The sequence below is a fragment of the Drosophila serrata genome, unplaced genomic scaffold (genome assembly GCF_035046125.1).
Source record: "Drosophila serrata isolate PLE 108 unplaced genomic scaffold, ASM3504612v1 contig_362, whole genome shotgun sequence".
Classification (NCBI taxonomy): Eukaryota; Metazoa; Arthropoda; class Insecta; order Diptera; family Drosophilidae; genus Drosophila; species Drosophila serrata.
This window is the reverse complement of record NW_028257260.1, coordinates 1,998,920-2,020,334: the sequence shown is the minus strand read 5'-3', so window position 1 is coordinate 2,020,334 and position 21,415 is coordinate 1,998,920. Positions and strand designations below refer to the sequence as shown.

Below are 21,415 nucleotides of genomic sequence, written 5' to 3'. Positions count from 1 at the left end.
GAGCGAAACATGACAATAATCAATTGATAAATGGGGCAAAACGCCGTGTAGATGGAACGAAAACAAAGGCAATGAATTAATTGAACACATTTTTAATGCCAGGTAATCTGGCGAACAAGTTGCTGGTATTGCTGGTTTGCAGGAACGGAGAATGCATTTAAGTTGTGGCTTAGATATAATTAAATCATGTTGTCCGCAAACAAGGGATATTGTTTTAATAACTAAAACTCTGCTGGAAAAACAAGCAGAGAGCGTACAGAAAAAATACAACACACACACAGTTTAAGCATTAAATTAACTTTAGTTAATTAATTGAATTGTGCATAGAGTTGGTATTAAAGAAATTGGAAGAGTTTGCTTTGGTAATTGAATATTAAAATAAATACCATAATATTATAATGATGTAAGACCCCCTTAAACACATTCAATCACATTTCGAAAAAAAACCCCCCTTTTAAACGCATTAAAAATCCCCATTATTTAGCTTTAGTTTTCAAATAATTTACTTAATTTTAATTGATTAACATTAAGCTCCCTTTTAATAGGGACTATTGCAGCAACAGTTCTTGATGAGGGAGTGTTCGAAACAGGATTTGGCATACAACAAGGAGCAATCGTAGTACAGGCACTGCGGTGGTCGCAGCTGTCCAGGACCGGTGGCTTTATATATGTAAATTGGAATTGAAAATAAAAAAAATGAAATCGCATTACCGTGCGCCAATGCGAAATTGAATAAAATTAATAAATGCACGGAGATTAAAATGCGCACATAAATAATGTCGCCAAAGGCTTTGTCCTCTGATTAATTACCTGGAAAATCGCAGCAACAGGCATCGTGCACCATCTTGTGGGAGCAATAGCTATAAACAGAGGAATCGCACAAGGGGCAACCGGATTGGGGTGGTGGTACATAACCGAACCCTGCCCCAGGACCAGATCCCTGGCCAGGACCAAAGCCAGGACCAAAACCACCTCCAGGGCCTAACCCATTGCCAAAACTTGGGTTACCAAATTGGCGGGCTAAAAGTATATCAGTATGATTTAGCTATAATATATATATTTGGAATTTTTCATGCATTATCTAAATCCTGCTTAGCTAATCCCCAAAATAATATTTATATATACATAAATTACATGTGTCGATTTAAATGAATAAGTGCAGCGTTTTTAGCAACCACGAACTATATTGTTCTAAATTAAATATTTAAAATCGAATCAAAACCCTCGGCAGCCACGAAAAATGGTACGGCGTGGTTTAATTTTAAATTAATAATGCTTAATTGCTTAATGTTTCAAATAAATTCGTTTTAAATTTTGGGTTGTGGATTACTTTGTTTGTTGTTGACTTTTTTTTTTTGCAAGGGTGCAAAATTATATTTTCTATTACATTTCAATAAAAATATATATTAATATATGAAATTGTAAAATATTTTCATTGTATATATTTTGATTTATGTGTAAACAATATTTGTAATTAGTAATTTGGAAATTAGAGCGTTTTGGAGGTGAAAAATGTACCAAAAATGTATAATATTTTGCAACAGAAAATGAGCTTTGTTTATCAAAAATTTAAGGAAAGAAAATATATTAATATCTTAAGGTTTTTAGCAAAGATTAAAGTAACTGCAATCATTATACTTGAACTTTTTCGAGGGTTATTTAATTCCTATTATTCATTATTAATATTTATAGTTAAGCAAAGTAAATCATTTTTGAATTTTTGTTTAGTTCTGTCAGTAAGTAAGTCTAAGTAATTATTTTTTATATTTTTCGTATTATTATTATTTATATTTTTCATCTACTTACAAGTAGTTTCCTGTTTTCCCGCTGCCCAAGCAATGGCCAGGACTATGAGCAGGAATATATGTACCACACTGCGTATACGTAACATTTTGATATCCTTTCAAAGCTGATTTCTAGAACGATTCAAAAGGCTTCTTCGACTATATGAAATGCCGATGTTTCTGCTGGAACTGCTGACCATCGACTGCAGCCAGAGACATCAAGTGGCGAAGGAAGCCTTTATAGAGACACGATCGAGATGGAGATGAAGGTGTATTTGGAGATGGAGATTGAGATTGAGATGGAGATGGAGGTGGAGATGTCGATGTCAATGGTGATGGCTATGGACTGGTCTGGGATGGCGGACGGCTGTCTGGGGCGGCGATTGATGCGGCTTTCGCTTTCAATTTGTGACAAATTCATAAATAATTTGACTTGATTTGATGGGTCTTCAGGCAGAACGCTAACAAAGACATTTGGTTTTGTTGATTTCGGGTTTTTTTTTTTTTTTTGGGATTTTAGCTTTCAGCTTTCCAGCGAACGAAAGTTACGGGGGCCGTGAACCAGAGCTGAGATCTATTGTTCGACTGACAAGTGGATTGGCAAAAAAACAAAATAAATAAAGCAAAACTCCCACGTAGATAGATCCAATTTTTGTTGTGTGACACATTTTTCACCGATTGAAGTCAGTTGAAAATATATTGAAGACTCTTGACACCTGCAGCTGCACCGAAAGCATCTTAAACTTTTACTTTTTTTCCACTTGATCTTCGCTGTTAATTGCTTCATCTCTGGTTATTTTCCCAGACTCACGGAAGCAGCGCTCGAGCTTATGTAAAATTAATAAGAGATAAAATAAATTTCGAATGAGCGTAAAACAAACATCAGAAACGATTTGTTTTTTTTAGAGGGGGAATCGCTTAAAGCGAAACGCAAAGTAAAAGTGTTTCATTTTGATTGCTTTTTCCCGAATTTCGATATTGGCTTCTAATTGATCTCCGCTTGGGGGGAGAGGGCATTATGCTAATGAATTGGGTAAGGAAATCGCTCATTCTATAAACCGAAGCCGCCCTGATCAGATCTGGGTTAATATACTTTCTCTGCGTTAAACGAGGGGCTTTAGTGGAGCGTTTTGCAAGCAGGTCTCCCCAAGGTAATTCCATTTAATTAACTCGCTCTCACAATGGAAGCTGGTCAGTTGCCACAAATTTGAATGCAGCTGTTGAAAGGGCCTTAGTTTGTTTGTTTTTTTGTAGTATTTTCATTTTGATTGCAGCTGTCAGTACGTGTATCTCGTTATGTGCTTGTCGTCGTTGCTCTCTGCGTTGATTATCTTGTAAATTTGTTGCACGTTTTGGGCTGCAAATCCGCTTGTCATGTCCACACGCACACTCAGATATACAAAAAAAAAAAAATTACACAAGTGATGTCATCACCTGCTGCAGATACCAGATGTTGATAGAGATGCATGTTTATGAGAACAAAGGGTTTAGTGATCAAATCTCTGAATATCTTTCTAGCTCAGTATAAATCCATCTTTATCTTTAAACTCTTAAAAGATGCTTTTCTTGGCTTTATCTTTGCATCTTTTGAGTCTCAACTGAGACCACAGAACGACAAGATAGACCGCATTGATCGAGCCACGTCTTTCGGTTATGACGCATGTATCTGTACGTGCGCGTATCTGCTAGATACATGTGACGTAACCGCAGACGCAGCATTACTTTTACCGCTCTCTTTCGCCCCGTGGCTTATTTATGGGTTTTTACGGTTCGCTGGAATGTGAGATACCTCACTCTCTCTCTCTCTCTTGATGTCGTCTTAGGGTTCGTCTTCTGCCGCTTATACCGATTGACCTCAATTAACCGCCTGCCACGCCCAGTTACCGCATTTTGGGCCCAGACCCAGACCCAGCCCTGCCCCGCCACGCCACGCCCCCTTTCACCACCGCAACGTGGAACGCCCACCTGTCAGCCACTTCGATTGTTCGCGCATTGCCGGCCGACCACAAAAATGAATGCCGCAGCAGAAATTCCATTCTGGCCACTGCAGATGATACTTGGCCATTTAATCCAGAGGAGGGGAGAGGGGAGGTGTGTGTAGCGGGGGGCATATGGAAAATTAAACTCATAAACAATGGCCAGGATCATTTTGTGCACTATCCCCACCCCAAAAAAATAAAATGAATATATTCGGTCAACCGGAAGTTTATGTTAGTTTGCGGAAAAGAAGACATTTATTGTGCTGTTCTTTTTTTGCACTCTTTTGAAAAATTTTGATTTATATTTCAACTAAATTTCAATATTCAATTTTATAATATTTACCCCCCCCCCCTGCTGACTGGAAATGGTTACTTTACGGTTGGTTTAGTTTTCAAAAGTATTTTTTAATTACATCCGAAGAGGGGAAGTATGTGAAAAAAGAGGGAATTTAAGGCAGTAACTTTCCTAATTTGAACGAGTTTATAATTCATATCAATTTGTTCTTTAAATATTGAAAAATATATAATAGATTGCTTGGAATACAAATAATAATAACAAAAAACCATCTGAACCTATCAAAGATTATATTCTTTATAAATCAAGCTACTTGAACTTTATAAAATATTGCAAGAAGGCAGAAAACTTTTTGATTATTGCTAAGTTTTGGACTGTATCTTTTCTGCTTAATATATTTCACTAAGGAATATATTATATATGAATTAAATATTTCTTGATGTATTTAAAACCTTAATTAAAATAAACACAGAGTTAGTAATTATATAAAATCGAAAATTCATAGGGAGCTTTTAGAATTTCATAGGTTTTCATATGAAATGAGTGGTTTTAAACACAAAAAACTATATATTTACCTAGGTAAAATATTTGATTTACTAAATTCTTGCTATATTTAAGCACTCTCTAAGATATCAAAACCTTAATTGTAATAAAAACAGACTTAGTTATTACTATATAACATATAATCTTAAATCCGTAGCAAACTCCCAGAATCCCAAAGGTTTCTCTATAAAATGACTGATTTTAAACATAAAAGTACCAGATATACATGGAAATAGTTTGTAATTATTGAATTTCCAGTTACCTGTGTTTAGTTCAAAGCAAAAAAAATATAAAAATAAAAATAAAAATCAAATTCACATTAATTATGTTGCATTTCATGTACGATTTATGGTTACAACATTTCTGGCCACGTGCAAACTTGGCTAAATGGAATTTGTTGTCTGACAAGACCCCTTGTTGTGTGGCTCTGGATCCTGTTATTGTTACTATTATTGTTATTTTTATTGTCCTAGATGACCTTGTGTGTGTGTGTGTGTGTGTGTGTGAGTGTGGCACAAAACCAATATTTGTCTACTTGTGCCCTCAGCAGCAGCTCCTCTTTGCTCTCGCTTCATGTTGATGTTTGTGCAATATTTACATGAGTTATTTGCAAACAGAATATAAATATGCCAATATTTAAATAAAATAATAGGCTCTCTCTGAGAGTCAGGATAGAAATTACATTTTCAAAAAAAAAATCGAAATCGTTACGAATTGAGTTCCCAGTGAATGTGATTAAGGCTATGGACCAATCCCCAGATTGTAATCCATTTTGCATCGGCAAGTGAGTGTTGTAATTGCATTTCAGTCTTCGCTGTCAACCAGAAATGTGGGCAGTCCCTTTCCTTATTATTAGGGCGACTCTATGAGTCGGAATTGAGAGGAATTTGGACCATCCGGCCAATGTCAGCAGTTGTCTGTTGCCGGAGATAAGATTCAGGGCTGGAAGAAGCTGAAAACCGACTCAGCCATAGTTTTCCGAGAGCGAATAAAAAGAAGGAAAACTGTACTGTACTGTGCTCTGTGCTCTGCGAAAAATATGCAAATAAGCTTTATTATTTGACAGTTTCTATAAAATGCAAAAGCCACAAAAGGCACCACCAGCAGCAGCAGCAGCAACAACTTCATCAACGTCAATGAAAAGTTTCCGTGCGTTGGGGGAGCCGTAAGCCAGCCGCTCTCCTCTTGGCCATCCGAGTGTTTTGGCCCAGATTCCAGGGACTGTGACTGAGATCCCGACCCCATTCCCGTTCCCCGTTCCCTTTCCCTTATCCATCTCGGCACCCACATCGCTCTGGCTTATATGACAAACTGAAATGCAATAAACAAGTTGACAACTCTGACAATTTGGACAAGAGAAACATGGTAAATGCTCGGAATTATGACAAGCGACGAGGAGTCGAAGGCCCAGGACGAGTCCAGGGACGAGTCCTGGGACGAGGATAGCGCGGAAATGGCCGAAATGCCCGAAATGCTCACAAATGAGAGCAAACAAACATAGGACATAAAGAATAAGTAATAAGCATGCAAATGCGTCAAGAGAGAGCGAGAGCAACTCTCCAGATGCATATACAAAAAACGAGTCAGGACGGCTCCATGGGGGGATATCTCATGGATAAAGAGATACTTTTTTTTGGCTTAATTACTCGAAGGAAGCCCTGGGATTCCCCAGCTAGCCCCCCCTGGCCTACAGTATCCAAGCAGCATCTAAGTATCTGTCGGTGCTTCTGGCCAACTATAAAGGGAACCAGATACCAGATACACTTCAGCCGTTACGGCAACTTTCCAGGGCCCAGTTGTTTTGTTGCCAAACTAATGAAAGACCTCCCATTCCCATTCTCGAGATGGTCCATGGTGTTGCATAGAAAAATTACAATCTTGATTAGCAGAAAACTCGTTACTTAGTTGCTAAAATCTTTCATGGAAGTCCCAAAAAATAGAGTAGAATTTGATTCTTTATAAAGGATTTTCGACCTAACCACGTACTGGCAGTGATCCTAGATTCTAACCGAAGCAAGGCTATAAAAATTGAATAATTAAGACAAGTCTGCTGGCGGTTTCTGCTTTAAATTTTCCAGTTTCAAACTTCCTTTAAGCTATACTAAATTCAATGTCGTTTAAAATTACTGCAAACACACATAAGTATTCATTCGCTTGGTTGTGTTTTCACAGCATCGATAACAAAATAAATGGCTCACATTTTTGGCCCCATGACCACCCAGAGGTTCTTGTGCATAAATTTATCTGCAACTTGGGTCAAATTGATTTGCGGATTTATGAGCACCAAGCTCTATATAGTATCTGCCAGATGCAGAGATAGTTTTTGATTTTTGGCACAAAGCAAATAATTATTTGTGCCTAAATATTGAGATGGAATTTTTTGTTTTTGAAGTGATTTGATTAAACTGCCGGCAACTAAATAATTTTATTTACTCACTATTGTTGGACGCTTGCTGCTGATTTGTTTGCTGTTTGCTGCTGTTGCTGCTGCTGGGATTACAAAGTCAACACAATGAAATTGACCAACGGCCGACGGTCGTTGTCATTGTCATCGCTGCGATGTTGCTGCTGCTGTTGCTGTGTTGCTGCGATGTTGCTGTTGTTGCTGCTGTTGCTGCTGCTGCTGGGGGGCAATATTTTGTTTGCCTTTTAATTGTTTGCCCCCATTGTAGCACCAATAAAATTATGCAAAGCCCCGTCGCGCAATCGATAGTCAGCCATCGATTGCATAAGTTTCCTCTAGGGTTTCGCCAATTTGTAGCACTGAAAAAGGGTAGCAGGTTAAGGAAAGTCACACTGCAATTTCTAGGGCAATTTATCAACAAAAAAAAAAAATCAGAGCACAACAATTAGTTAGGTATTTTTATAATAAAACATGTATAGCTTCAGCTAAAAACGTGGGCAACTTGGTGCTTAACCCTAATTTCCCCATAGAGTCTCTCATCTTTTTGTGTCATCTGAAAGGTGATCAGTCTTTTTCCCTGTGTTCACCCGATTATAACATCACTTATTTTTTGAGTTATGAAAAAATGAATGTTATGATGCCCCCGCAAAAGTTATGATGGTCCACGGGCCATTTTCACTGATTACTGGTCCGTCGCTCCGCTGATTACCAACGCTTTTCTTTTGACCAATTGAACATAGCTGGAAAAACATTTAATCAGCGGAGCAAGCGAATCTCTTTCGTTTACCTTTCAGCTTAGCCCCTTTATTTTTATTTTTATTTTTTGTGGTGTTTACATCGGACCAATCCGGAACATCATCGGACCCCAGTTTATGCAACCCCAGTGTTAAGTGGCCCATTGTGTGGGTAATTGCATCATGGAGTTCGGGGTTCGGAGATCTTTTCCCCTCCAGAAATATGAAGCTCACACAAAAATATGTTTAATATGTGCACTTGCACTTGGGCCCTCTGCCTTTATTTTCCAACGTACTTTATTTGTATACCCTTGCAGGGTATATAGGTATAGGTATGTTATTTCAATCAGAAGTTTGCAACGCAGTGAGGAAGTATATATATTCTTGATCAGGATCAACAGCCGAGTCGATCTAGCCATGTCCGTCTGTCCGTTTCTACGCAAACTAGTCTCTCAGTTTTGAAGCTTTCTGAATGAAACTTTGTAGTTAGCCTTCCATATGCTCTCACTCGTATATATGTCGGAACGGGCCCGATCGGACGACTATATCATATAGCTCCCATAGGAACGATAGAGAAATTAATTCAATTAAAAATTATATCGTTTTCAGTTTCAGCAGATTTTTATCAAATTTAAGGTATAGTCTTAACTTTTGTGTCAAATTTCATAAAAATCGGACGACTATATCATATAGGTGCCATACAAACGATCGTCTGATGTAGATGAAAAATGCAAATCTGTGAATGTAAAACTGCAAATATAATATGAATAGGTGATTGAAATGAAAGCAGGTATTACTTCATTGTTTTTTAACATAAATATATAAAATTTATAGTGTATGGATTCCTAGTCATCGAAGTTCTATCTGCAAGGGTATATAAACTTCGGCCTGCAGAAGTTAGCTTCTTTTCTTGTTTTTTATTATTTCTTTTTTTTGTGTTGCCGTTGTCGTTGCAACCATTTCGGTATTTGCATTTCAATTATGCACTGTGACGGTGACGGCGACAGAGACCAAACTCTGGCGAAGACCAAGACCAAGTCTAAACAGACAACAGGTAAACAAACAAAACAGTCCACGGGAATTGGTGGAGGGGCAGGCACAGCATCCCGGGGAGTCAATACCAAGGCTGTTGGCAAAATTTGAAAATATTGGCACACGGAAAGCGAACTTGAGATACACTTTATGATCAATTTAATACTGATCTTTAAGAAAAGTTAATAAAATTAATATTAGAGATATACATTGATACCAGAAATATCCTATATATCGAATAATATTATATTATAATTCGATTTAAGGCTACTCTTTTTTCCAGCTAACCTCTTGGGAGGGCAATCCTCAAGTGAAAGGTGCGGAAGTGCCTTGAGAAGCTCTGCAAAGATGTGAAAATATTTGCATACGCAAAAATGTGGCAAGGAAAGTGTGTGTGAGTGGAGGGACGACGCCCAAAGTCCGGGACAGTATCCAGACCCAATCCGCAGACATCTCCTGCAGCTCTTTGGTAAACTTGTGTGTGCCAGCGAGTGTGCAAATAAATAAGCAGAAACATAGTCGAGTACTTGTGTAATTATGGCAAATGTTATTTGATTTTGGCACCCCATCGCCCGCTCCCCTATCCCCCTCTCTTTAAATGGTAGTATCCACCGTGAAGACCGCAGTTGCGTGCTCCAAATTATAGTGGATGCGATGGCAAACGCGGGGAGGGAAAACTCTGGGAGCGTGAGCCCATTGCCAGATATTTGCAGTTTTCGAGAGCGCCGCCGCTGTTTGCACTTTCGCCCAAATACCAATATGTGTATATATAGTACACACAGCAACACTCCCACCTTTTCACAACGGGCTACTTGGCCTGCACGGCAAGAAATTGGATCAAGGCATCAACAAGGTCACACAGATTTTGGGGGGTTTCTTAGTGGGGTTTATAAGCAAAGAAAGAAAGTGAGTTCTACGACTAGATTAATAATTGAGGATAGCACTAAACACCAAGACAAATTAATTGTTAGTTAAACTTATACGTAAAAAATGAATTACAAGTTTAACTAACAATTAATTTGGCTTGGTATACAGTGCTAATAATAATATAATATAATATAATATAATATAATATAGTATAATATAATATAATATAATATAATATAGTATAATATAATATAATATAATACATATAATATAAATTCTACACATAAAATATAAAAGATATATCTTATACTAGTTTCATTTTAAAAATGGATTGTATAGAAATTCCTATAAGCAGGCTTATCAAAATCATTATAAACAAGAAAGATAGATAGCGAATTTTGGTTTACAGAAATTCATATACCCTTTATTTCGCACTTAGAAATTACCTTTCTTAAGGAAATTATACTCTATATTCTTTATAAACTAAATACTATAAATATAAATACTATATATAACCTATACATAATACCATGAAAACAGGACTTCATTAGAAGTTATATTCAGTTTTCTTAAGACCATATAGATGAAAATTTTCTTATAATATTAGAAGTTATATCCAGATTTCTATAGAACTCTTATCCCTAGAGTTTAATTATAAACCTAACTAGATCTTCTCGACTATGGATGCTCATATATATTAATATATATCAAAGACTTCAGTTTCGACTATAGTTTTCTTTATGGATTACTTTCCATAACCTTGCTCACTTCAGTTTAAAATAAAAATACTCTACAACTAAATATATAAGTTAAACCCTCTACCCAACCATAAAATAATGAGTCGCTGGGTACTATATATTCTTTTCAGAAGAAGTTTTCAAACTGCATACACTCAGAGTCGGGAGAACGAACGGGCTTATGACATACTTATTAAGCACAAAGCATACGGAGGAGCGTAATCAGCTGTTGCACGACTCGATGCCCCATGCCCCATGCCACATGCCCCATGTTCCATGCCCCATTCTCGATGATGAATGCCAAGCTGCTGCGACTCTTAAAAGTTGTCATGACAGCGACTCTATCATGGGAAAAGCACAGTGGTCACAAATAATTAAAACCGAAATTTATGAAATTTAATGAATCGAAGGAATAGTTTTTAGCTAACTATAAGTACATATAACTCAAAAATTTGTTCTTTCTCCAAATAATTATAAATTTAATAATAATACTATGCCCTTTGACCTCCCACTGTACTTTTAGACTGCGAATCTGGAAATGGATGTGGGTGAGTGGGTAGGTGGATCGGGATCTGGATCTGAATGTGGGTTTTGTTGGTGGGTTGATGGGTTAGTGGTGTTGCAAGCAAACAGAATGCCGCACGCCCGCTGTGCTGCAACTGCATATTCTCCAGTCTTTGGCTATTTGTGAGTCTGGATTTGTTTTTGAAATTCTAAGTAAAGGGAAATTCTGCCAAAATGAACAATGCCACGGCTCCGCGCCTCACAGAGCCGGGATTCGGCCTCAAAATACCTGCAAATTAACCATACATCGAAGGGACGTAGTCAAGCCGATTATGAAGGAACTTAAACGAAGGATAAGGTTTATAATTAAGGATTCCTTTAGAGCCAAAGACAATGGAAGTGAAAATATGAAGTCTGAGTCTTGTTTTGTTTTCGTAATCGAAGCTAAGATTAAGGCTTAAAAATTGTAAGGGATGCGGGCATTCAGATATATGTGGAAATTTAATATTTACACAAAACTTAATATTTTAATTAAAAATAATGACTTTTTAATAGTTTTGTTTATATAAACATTATTATTATGCACTACAAGTTAATCAACTATTGCATGTTTTGATGATATTTGTATTAAACTTTCGGTTTTAGAGGTATTCCCATCCCAACATTTATCCCGCTGTCTTGTATGGCAAGTCTTATGTCAGGTTTCCCACTTGTTGGATCGCCAGGTGATCGGCTCACTTTGACGAGTTGTTTAGATTTTTAACTTAACTTATCTATCTACCTGACCGGCCAATAATGAGACGAAAAAAATTAGGTAGACAATGGTCTGAAATCGACTGGTGATTGTTCACCTCTCCACAGGTTTTGCCCTCAAGCCTCACCTGAGTTTTTCTCAAATTAAGTGTGTGCACTGAAAATAATTTCAGTGGAAATAGAGATCAACGAGAAAGGTGTACAAGCAATAAATAATATTTTTATATGGTTACATCATTATATTATTATAATATTATTGTAATATTATTGTATTACTATTGCAGAATATTATACTTTTAATCAGAATTTTGTAAAAAGTCTAAGAGTCACATTCGACCCTATAAATTATATATGTTCCTGATCAGCATCGAAAGCAGAGTCTAGTAAAAATAATAAATTTACAAATTTTTTTTTAATTTTAAGCGGGAGAAATGAAATAAAAACTTTTATTTTGGTATGCAGATATGTTGACCTTATAAAAACTAAAATATAAAAGGTTTTTAGGTTTATATTAAAACCTTTTTGTCTAAATTATGTTTATTTTAAAAAAGTGATTTCTTCGCAATAATTATATTGTTAAAAATAGACTTCCTATTTTCAAACTGTGAAGGTATTCAAAGGCTTATCGAAGTTAGTTCCCCTTCTAATATAATGGTTTATAAATTATCTGAAAAATACTTTTTAAATTCATTTTGATTTTTTAAACGTATTAAATTATTTATCTTGTGATCTCTACACTTTTCTCTCAGTGTCTCTGCTGTTAATCGAAAGTGAGGCGTTCAATGAAATTAGCTTGAAAGGCGAGAACCCGCGAAGGGCATCGCAAGGCGTTGGCCACTCAGCAGCAAACAGTGAACACTGAATAATGAACAGTGAACAGTGAACAGGGAACGGTAAGCGATGAGCGATGAACAGTGAAAGTTAATTGAACACATGAATACCTGAAATGAAATGGAAAACACGGCTCACAACGGAACTCTGGGCCTCAGCAGGCTACCTGGCTACCTGGCTACCTGGCTGATGGGGGCTGGGACTGTTGCACAAGTGATTAACGATTGCAGATGACAAGCTGCTCCGGACTCCGGATGACATAAGCGAGTCCAAATCCCAAACTCGGAAAAATTGTTACAGCCACGAAATGCGGTGACAATTTGTTCAATTTTTTGAACCCTTTTTGCACTCGACAAGCCTTTATTTGGTTTGTTCGCTAAGCTGGCAAAGGGTTTACAAAAAATAACAAAGTTGAGTCGAGAGGTATTTCAAAAGTGCAACAGAAACGAGTTAGTATTGAAATATGATGTAGAAAATATATAATATAGAATAACTGAATATTATAATTTAACTCTAAGGAATATTAATGGTTAAATGTTAAATAAAATGAATTAAAGAATTGAGAATCTTGTATGTTCCTTAATATAACCTTAATATTCTTACTTTGTATTCTTACATAAATGGTTAACGAATGTAAATATTAAAAAATATATATTTTAGAAAGAGTTCAGCTAAAATATTTTTAAATACTTGGTCAAAATGGTATTCAGTTTTATTTTAAATATTTAAAAAAATATTTTTGAAAGAGTTAGGGCAAAATAATTTCAAAATACTTTCATACCCTAAAATTTACTTTAATCTGAGATATTAATGAAAAGAATCTGTTCACAATATTGCATATATTCCTCTACCAAACTATTCCCAAATAAAAAGGGAAATGTTACAAAATAACAAAGGAACCATTTTTTTGAGACTAAAAATATGTTTTTTGTGTTTCACAAATATTGCAGAAATATTTTATACAATAACCCATTTACCTAATTTATTGTATTTGATTTCAAGACATAATTAAGATATATATTAAACAAAAAGGTTTAGCCCAGTTTTTATTCTCTACCTGTTCTCTCTGGCTTTTTGTCTTGTTTTTGTCATGTTGTCAGAAGTTGAGATAAACTTCGATTCGATTTATTCGACGTATATCCGCCCTTCTGTCCATCCGAGGGAGCTTTCACTGTACGATCTCGACAGTTGACCACATTTTGTGCAATGGGTGAAAGTCGCTGAGGGCCAACACTTGCTGTACGTTATGGCAAATGCGCGTTTCTTTTCGTTGTTTTGTTTTATTTTTATTTGGTTTTTTGGCCAACATGAAGTCAGTCAGTCAATGGAGCGATATGTGTGTGATGTTTACTCTTGGGCGGCTGCATAATCCCGTCTCGTCTGGGCTGGTTTGACTTTTCAGATCTTTGGTATTTGTTTTTTTCGGGTTCGAGATGTACATTTATAATTTTGTTTTTCGGCTTGTGGCATTCGCTTCCGCGTTTAACACCTCTCCAGCCATTAATATGGTAATTTATGGCCGAGACAGCAACGCAACATAAATCTGCAACAGCCCAAAGATGGCCTGGGAAATGTATGTATGTTCCATAACCCTGGTTTTCCCATGGATCTGATATTCGTTATTCTCTGAACAAAGTCAAGTGTTGTAATGAGAGGAATCCGGCCAAGAACCCGGCTCAGCTCAGCATTATTGGGAATGCAAATGAGATGCGTGCGCCCAAATTGAAATGGCAAATGTTGACAGCGCCAACATAGAGCCAGAAATTCAAAGTTAATAAACGAGATATTTATGTAGGAAGTGCTCAGGATGCTGGGATGTGTGAGTTAACTATGCTGGTTCCCGACCCCCACAGCTGAATCATAAATACTAGATATTTAAGGGAAAGACTAAGGTGGATCAATAGGTCAGGTTGTGTTATTATTATTATTGTGTTTCTATCTGGGTTTGATGGGAATTCGAATACTAAATATATCTACAGATAATAGATCTAGAAACAGGTGCTTAGTTACTAGGTTTGATTATAAGTTATCACTAGATTTATATACTATTGAAAGAAATAATCATAGTTATGATATATTTAATATAGTAAGGGAGAAGCAACTGCTTAGATTTTACGATTGTATAAAGTTGTGTAACTTATATTGTATAAGAAATATTTAATTATTAATTAATTTTCCTAGACCTTTTTCCTGGGCACACCCTAATCCTACAGCCAAAGTTGCCTCTGCTTCCAACTGCTGAAAATGACATAAACATATTTATGAATTTTCTATTTTGCATTGCGTTTTTGATTGTCCCAAGTACGAATATGAATGAAAATGGGCGTAGAGGTGGAAATCCGGGGAGTAGACTCATTTGCATTAGGCCCCCAAAGAAATACCAATGGGTTCCAGAGTCGGAGCTCGAGTTAGAGACTGAGATGGAGGCTTCTGCTGCTGCTGATTAACATAAAATTAAGCGTTCGAAAGGCATGCGGCAATGGGGTTTCGGAATCCGTATTAGCAGCTCCGGAAGTGGGGGGAAGTACGGGAAAGCACTCTGGAACGAGTCGCAGGGCTGGGCGCTGGCTGATAAGCCGCGGCGCGGCGATAAGCGCATTTAATTAGCATTAATTAAAGGGAATTGCGAGACTCGGGCGCAAAACTAATAGCAGCAACTGAAATAAACAGGCACAGAGGCAGGCAGAAAAGGGGAAGTACCCGGGGAGCAGTTGTGAAAGCGGAGCAATGCTAATAGAAATGACAATTGTGCTCAACAAATCGATGGTTTATTTTTTTGGAGCATTCGCCCACAGTGGAGGTAAGGTATGTAGACCGAAATGGGATTAAATCAATCAATATGGTGTTATGTTACTGGCAGTGGTATACATATTCATATATATATATACATATATAAATATAATAAGAGTAAACAAAATATTGTTGTTTTAGGTATTTTTCTTATCAATTTTATGTTAGAATTTCTTTTTAAAAATATTAAATAATATTATTCTAGCAATCTCTGACAAGAAAAAAAATTTTTTTTTTCAAAATTTTCCATAAAAAAAAATGAAAGGGGTTCAGTCGTTAAAATTTGACAAAAATTTGAATTTTTCTTAAATTTAAAATTAAGTATGCAGATTTATTAATCACTTAAAAACTAACACAGAACAGCTTTCCGAATCGAAATTAATGCATTATTAACTTAGTTATGGATTTTTTAATCCTTGAAACCCAATATAATTATTACGTATACGTAATATTATCCCAGCCAACACAGAATATTACGTATACGTACCATTGTCCTTCAGACCCCGCATAATTTTTCTTTTAAATATTTAAAAATAGTCTTTCAATTATTTATTTTGTAACTGGGATATAAATTAATTTATACCGTTTAATAATCTTTTTACTTTTAGTAATTCATTTATAATTTTTACCCCCTTGAAGACGATTATAGTTTTATTCAGAGGCTTACAAATTAGTGATGGAATCATTTCTGGCTCTATAAATCATATATATTCTTGATCAGCATCAATAGATGTGTTGATCTAGCCATGTCCGGTAAAAAAATACATTTTTATAAATTTTTTCGATTTTTTTTTCAAAAAAAAGTAAAAGGTTACATCGTTAAAATTGCCAATATTTTACAAAATTTTAATTTTTTTTTAATATTTAATTGAGTATGCAGTTTTATTAACCTAATCAAAACTAACATAGGAAAGCTTTCCGAATTGAATTAAATGCTCTTTTGGCTTAGAAATGAGATTTTTAATTTTTTATTTTTCGTAAAAATTGTTTTTAAATTCATTTCATTTAATTAAAAACCTAAAAACACATTTTATTTTTCGTAAAAATTGTCTTTAAAAAATTTCTATAAATATTGATTCAAGTTTTGTTATGATCTATTCCCTATTCCAATAATTCAGTTAAAAATTGCAGGGGTATACATAGTTCGACTTCCTGGAGTTTTGTTGTTTTTTCATGTTATTAATTATATTCATTTAATTCAATGTAGAAATTACCAAAGATAAAATAATCTTAAGGATAGAGAATTTAAAAACCTTACTATATCCTATGTCAATAAAATCTTTGTAAGATAAAAAGATAATGGCTTAAATACGGTAATAAAAATAGTAATAAATATATAATTATATCAATAATATTTTCTTATGTTATAATATTTATAATATTATTAATTCAACCAGCAACCTCTAGTTATTTTCCACTAAAGAAATCATTAAGTGTACCTGCAACACCTGCGAAGATCGCTTTGTGGCGTCTTCACAGCGATTCGACGCACTGTGCGCCTTGCGGCAGAAGAAAGCGGATTGCGTAATACCTGCGTCATTATATAAAGCGATGCTGAGAAAGAGACAGAGAAGCAACCGAGAGAAAGAGAGAGAGATGGACTGGGACTGGACCCGCATAATTGTGCGACTTCACCTGAAACGGCGTAGCGCCAAGGGCCTCTTTCTCTTTCTCTCTCTCTCTCTTTTTTTATCTCCCTCTCTCTCTCTCTCTCTGGGCGAGGCCAGGGCGCAGCAGATACAAAAAATAAATAAATAAAAAAATAAACAAATAAATAAACAAAAAAAAAGAGACCAGCACCAGCTCCAGCTTCAGCTTCAACCACCTTAGCTCAGCAGAAAAAAAACACCTCATGCCATTGGAATGCAATTTCACTTCTTTAAATATTTTCTCAATTGTTTTTTTTTTTTTTTGTGCGTGTCGGATTGGGATCTGCCTTGGATCAGGTTATCCCACTATGGAAGCTCTACTGTACCTCCAAAATAGCTACAAATATAAGCAAGTTAACAGGCAAATAATACTTAATTTATTGAGAAATATCACAGATTGCTTTCAAAAGTAAATTATGTTGAAAGAGTCAGTGTTTTGTAATCTATCTATACAAAACAAAGTTAGGATAGTCCCTGAAAAATCTCACTGATATAGCACCTTACAGTGAGATTTCTTCACTTTTCAGATCATATTATCAATGCATTCAACTATAAGGTATATATGGCTCTTGTTTCAAGAGTGTAAGATGAGCCATAAAATGTTTTTATGGCTCAGTAAATACCAAACAATCTAATAAAGTGGTTAATGTTGAGTTGTTTCACCTTTTTTCCCGAATTAAAGACTTGAATTTCCCTTTTTTAATCTAAGAAATCAATTTAAAACTTAAATTTCAGTTGTAAATTATAGATAGCAAAGTTCACAGATGACTTTTGGTGGGTGAAGTAAAAACTGAATAATAAATCCAAACTGACTAGACTTTAAATCTATTTTCAAGATAATTTAATGCCTTTTTCCGACTAGACTTGGGCAGATTTTCATTATAATTTAATGTCGTTTTCCCTTCCTCACCTCCTCACCAAAAAAAAAGAGTAACCAAAGTGACGATCGCCAAGGAAAGTAAGTTCCAGCTGGCCTTACGAATGCCTGACAGAGCCAAAACCTGGTGGATTGACTTCTTTCTTTCTTTTTTTTTTGGATTTTGAACTCTTATCACCATCAAGCTGAAAGCTGGCCCTTGGCGATGCACCCATTCAGAGCTTGGATGAAGCAAAACGAAAGGAAGGCAGACCATCAACTTAAGACCCAAGACTCGAGGAAGTAAAAGCGCAAATAATTGCGAGCGACCAAAACTGAATGAAAACAAAATCCAACGAGTGCTGATAGATATGTCTGAATATATAGGTAGGTAAGGTATGGAGATATTTTTGTAAATTTGTAATGACAAAGGCAAAGCGATGGACAACAGATGCGGCAGATAAATATTGCCACTTAAGTTGCATGTTGCTGGTTGCTAGCTTGCTGTTGCTGCTGTTGCTTCTGTTGTTGTTGTTGCTGCTGGCTGGTGCTGCTGATGTTGCTGCTGTTGTTGCTGTTGCTGCTGTTGTTACTATTGCTGCTGTTGTTGCTGCTGCTGCTGTTGTTACTATTGCTGCTGTTTTTGCTGCTGCTGCTGTTGTTGCTGTTGCTGTTGTTGCTGTTGTTGCTGTTTCTGCTGTTGTTGCTGTTGCTGCTGCTGGTACTGTTGCTGCAGCTATTGTTGCTGTTGCTGTTGCTTTTGCTGTTGCTGTTGCTGTTGCTGCTGCTGTTGCTGTTGCTGTTGCTGTTGCTGTTGCTGTTGCTGTCGCTGTTGCTGCTGTTTCTGTTGTTGCTGCTGTTTCTGTTGCTGTTCCTAGCAACTGCGACTGGTCACAAGATGCAACAGCCAGGAAGTCCAAACTTGGCCGCAGCAGCAGCAGCAGTGAAATAACCTGGCCAGGAGGGAAGAGGGTCACCAAATGACCAGTCTTCGGCATTTATTTTTCTCGTCAATACCCTCGAAGAGAGTTGTGCGATTTGATACTCATCATCAGCATGAATTAATCATTATATAATCATTTTGCTTATGGGAAACTATTCAAGGGTATTTTGGAATTCGATGGGGAGAAGGAAAAGATTCCTCTGCAGGTTACTTTCCCGGTTTTCTGGCCTGTCTGGAAAGTCTTGCTACGATCATAATGATGCTGGGACAGAGGCTGAGGTCGGGGTTGCATGAAGATGATGTTGATGATGATGATGATGATGATGCCACCGTCAAGGCAACATACATAGTCATACATACATGGGAGAAAGAGACTTGGTTCCAAGAAATGCAAATGAAAGCGAAATCGAGTCACGCGAAGGCTGTCGCGGGAGGAAAACTTGATCTCTCAAGTGAGCCGAGAGTCTTTTATGACTCAACTTAGTGTGTGGAAGAAGAAACCGAAAACCGAAAACAGAAAACTCAAAACCAAAAAACCAAAAAAAAACCGGCGGCTATATCGGACATTGTGGCAAGTGTGTTGACACTGTTCTACTGACAGTTTGGCCCATTGAAGTCACTCATGAATATTGGCCGGCTTTGTGGCCCAGAAAATCAGTTGGTTTTTGACTCACATCATATTGAGTAATGAGTGTGGGAACTTACTTATGTAAAGGCCATAGAATGTGGCTGTCATTAAATTAATTCTATTTGTTGTATTCTCTCTATTTTGTAATGGGTAGAAAGCATGTGTAAATTAGCAGGTATTAAGTAGGGTTTTTTTATGGAGAAAAGTAAGTGAGTTGTTATTGAATTTTGTAAATAAATAGATATGGTAAATAAGCAGTGATGGAAGAGGTTTGAATAGAATTAATAAGGGAGTAGCTTATCATTTTTTATCACATTTTATAAATAGTTACCTGAATTTAAGTGTATCTTTTTTAATTTATTTTCTAGAATTGACAATCTAGAACAATTTATGAATAAATAAAAACTGGTTCTCCCCTTATTTTGAAACCAGATCTGTAGTTATAAAGTTGTTTTAAATATCTTAACAATAAAAGATTAATTTTACATCTCTAATTACAGACTTCTTTACTATGCTTCATTTTATATATTTCTTAATTATTTAAGTACTCGAAAAAAACCCTACCTTTGCTGACACTTTGATTTTGGGAAAACATTTCCTGTCTGCCTGCCACCTGACTTGATCTTGGAAAGCCATTAAGCGTTCAAGGCTCTAAAACTGAGAGCTTGCGAACTCCGAACTCTGAACTCTCTCGGGGGGAGATCCTCGATCTTCGGCGACACCTTGGAGGCAACTCCAAGGTAGCCAAAAAGGTACACAAGGTATTGAATGTGAAAACGTTGCCAAACTGGTCGCGAGAGGAATTACTGCAGCTCTCTCTCCGCATCTCGGTCCCTTTTGGGGCAAGCACTTGCTTATTTTTATTTCTTATATTTTTTTTTACATTTACGAAATTTCTTCACTTTCTGTTTCTGTTTCGCCTGAGATTGGGTTTGGGGCTTGGGCCTGGGCCTGGGATACCGATTCGAACTCGGACCCAGACTCCGATTCGGTTTTGGATTGAGATTCGGTTTGGGTTTCGGTTTCGAACTCGGCGCATCTCTGCGGCTGCGCAACAGCTCCGTCGGCAGCGACGCCGACGCCGGGTATTACCTATATGAGCTCGCGTTATCATCCGAGCGGCAGCATTTTCAACTCGCGAGTGACGAGCAGCGGACGTCGCGAGATTCGATCACGATCAACGATCAGTGATCACCCGGAATCGGAATCGAATCGAAATCGAAACGAAATCGAACCTACCAAAACCGCTTCGCGACTTTGATAATTATTTATTTATTTTAATATATTTTTTGTCTTTGTGAGTTGAGTCCTGTGTGACGCATTTTTTTGTTCGAGTGCTAACGAAATACAAAACACCAGCTGCTGGCATGGTAAAGAACTGCTTCCTAATTGGACTCGAGTGCAAAAAAAAATAAAAAGGATTATTACAAAAGGAAACTCAAACACGAGGCCAATTAGGCAACAAAAAAAAAAAAAAAGAATATTACACAAAAATTGTATAAGAATCCAAGGAAATTACAACACGAAACATAGATGGATGGGACTTGACTAGTTTTGGAATTGATAACCCAAAAAAAAACAGTTTTATAAAGGATATAAGAGACAGAAAGATAAGGGAAAATATACCAAGTTTCAGGACACATATCTTATCATTTTGATTGATAGTGATAGTTCAACTTTCTGATAAATATTTCCCCGCAAGACTTGTCTTGAAACCTTTAGGAATATATAATTAAATTCGATCTTAAATATATAACTTATATACAGATAGTCACGCCTGCGCCTTAACCCCATGACCTTGGCCAAACCACCTCCCCAAAACTAATTGATGAGGGTTTTTCTTCGGAACTCCTAATGAAAATTGATGCAGGACCTGAAAATGTGGGGAATCCTGGTCGGGATTATTCATTTGCCGGCAGGGGGCCATGTCTGCAGATTTAATTTATTCATTATCGAAATTGATTCATAAATAATTTCGCATTCTAAGGGAAGGGAAATTTAATTAACGCAGATTACGATTCTCGACTTTTGGAGCCAGCTGTGGCTAAAACTTTGCAGCACGCAGGGATATTGTCTCCCGGGCAAC

General features: G+C 36.6%; 2 protein-coding genes across 2 annotated transcripts in view; both read right to left on the bottom strand.

The window, feature by feature from the left end:
* Nucleotides 1-21,415, bottom strand: part of dpr8 (defective proboscis extension response 8) — a 195,872-nt gene that overhangs the window by 17,656 nt on the left and 156,801 nt on the right. The window lies entirely within an intron of this gene.
* On the bottom strand, nt 539-1,891 carry LOC110191991 (uncharacterized). The gene is made up of 3 exons (XM_020963024.2): nt 1,807-1,891; nt 811-1,020; nt 539-660 (listed from the first exon to the last, which is right to left on the bottom strand). Exons 1-3 carry the CDS (start codon nt 1,889-1,891, stop codon nt 539-541), a joined length of 417 nt encoding a protein of 138 aa, XP_020818683.2.

Coding starts and splice junctions, on each gene's coding strand:
- LOC110191991 (XM_020963024.2), bottom strand. CDS start 1,891: ATGTTACGTATACGCAGTGTGGTACATATATTCCTGCTCATAGTCCTG. Junction 1,021..1,806: donor GGGAAAACAGGAAACTACTT/GTAAGTAGATGA, acceptor ATATACTTTTAG/CCCGCCAATTTGGTAACCCA. Junction 661..810: donor CTGTTGCTGCGATTTTCCAG/GTAATTAATCAG, acceptor ACATATATAAAG/CCACCGGTCCTGGACAGCTG.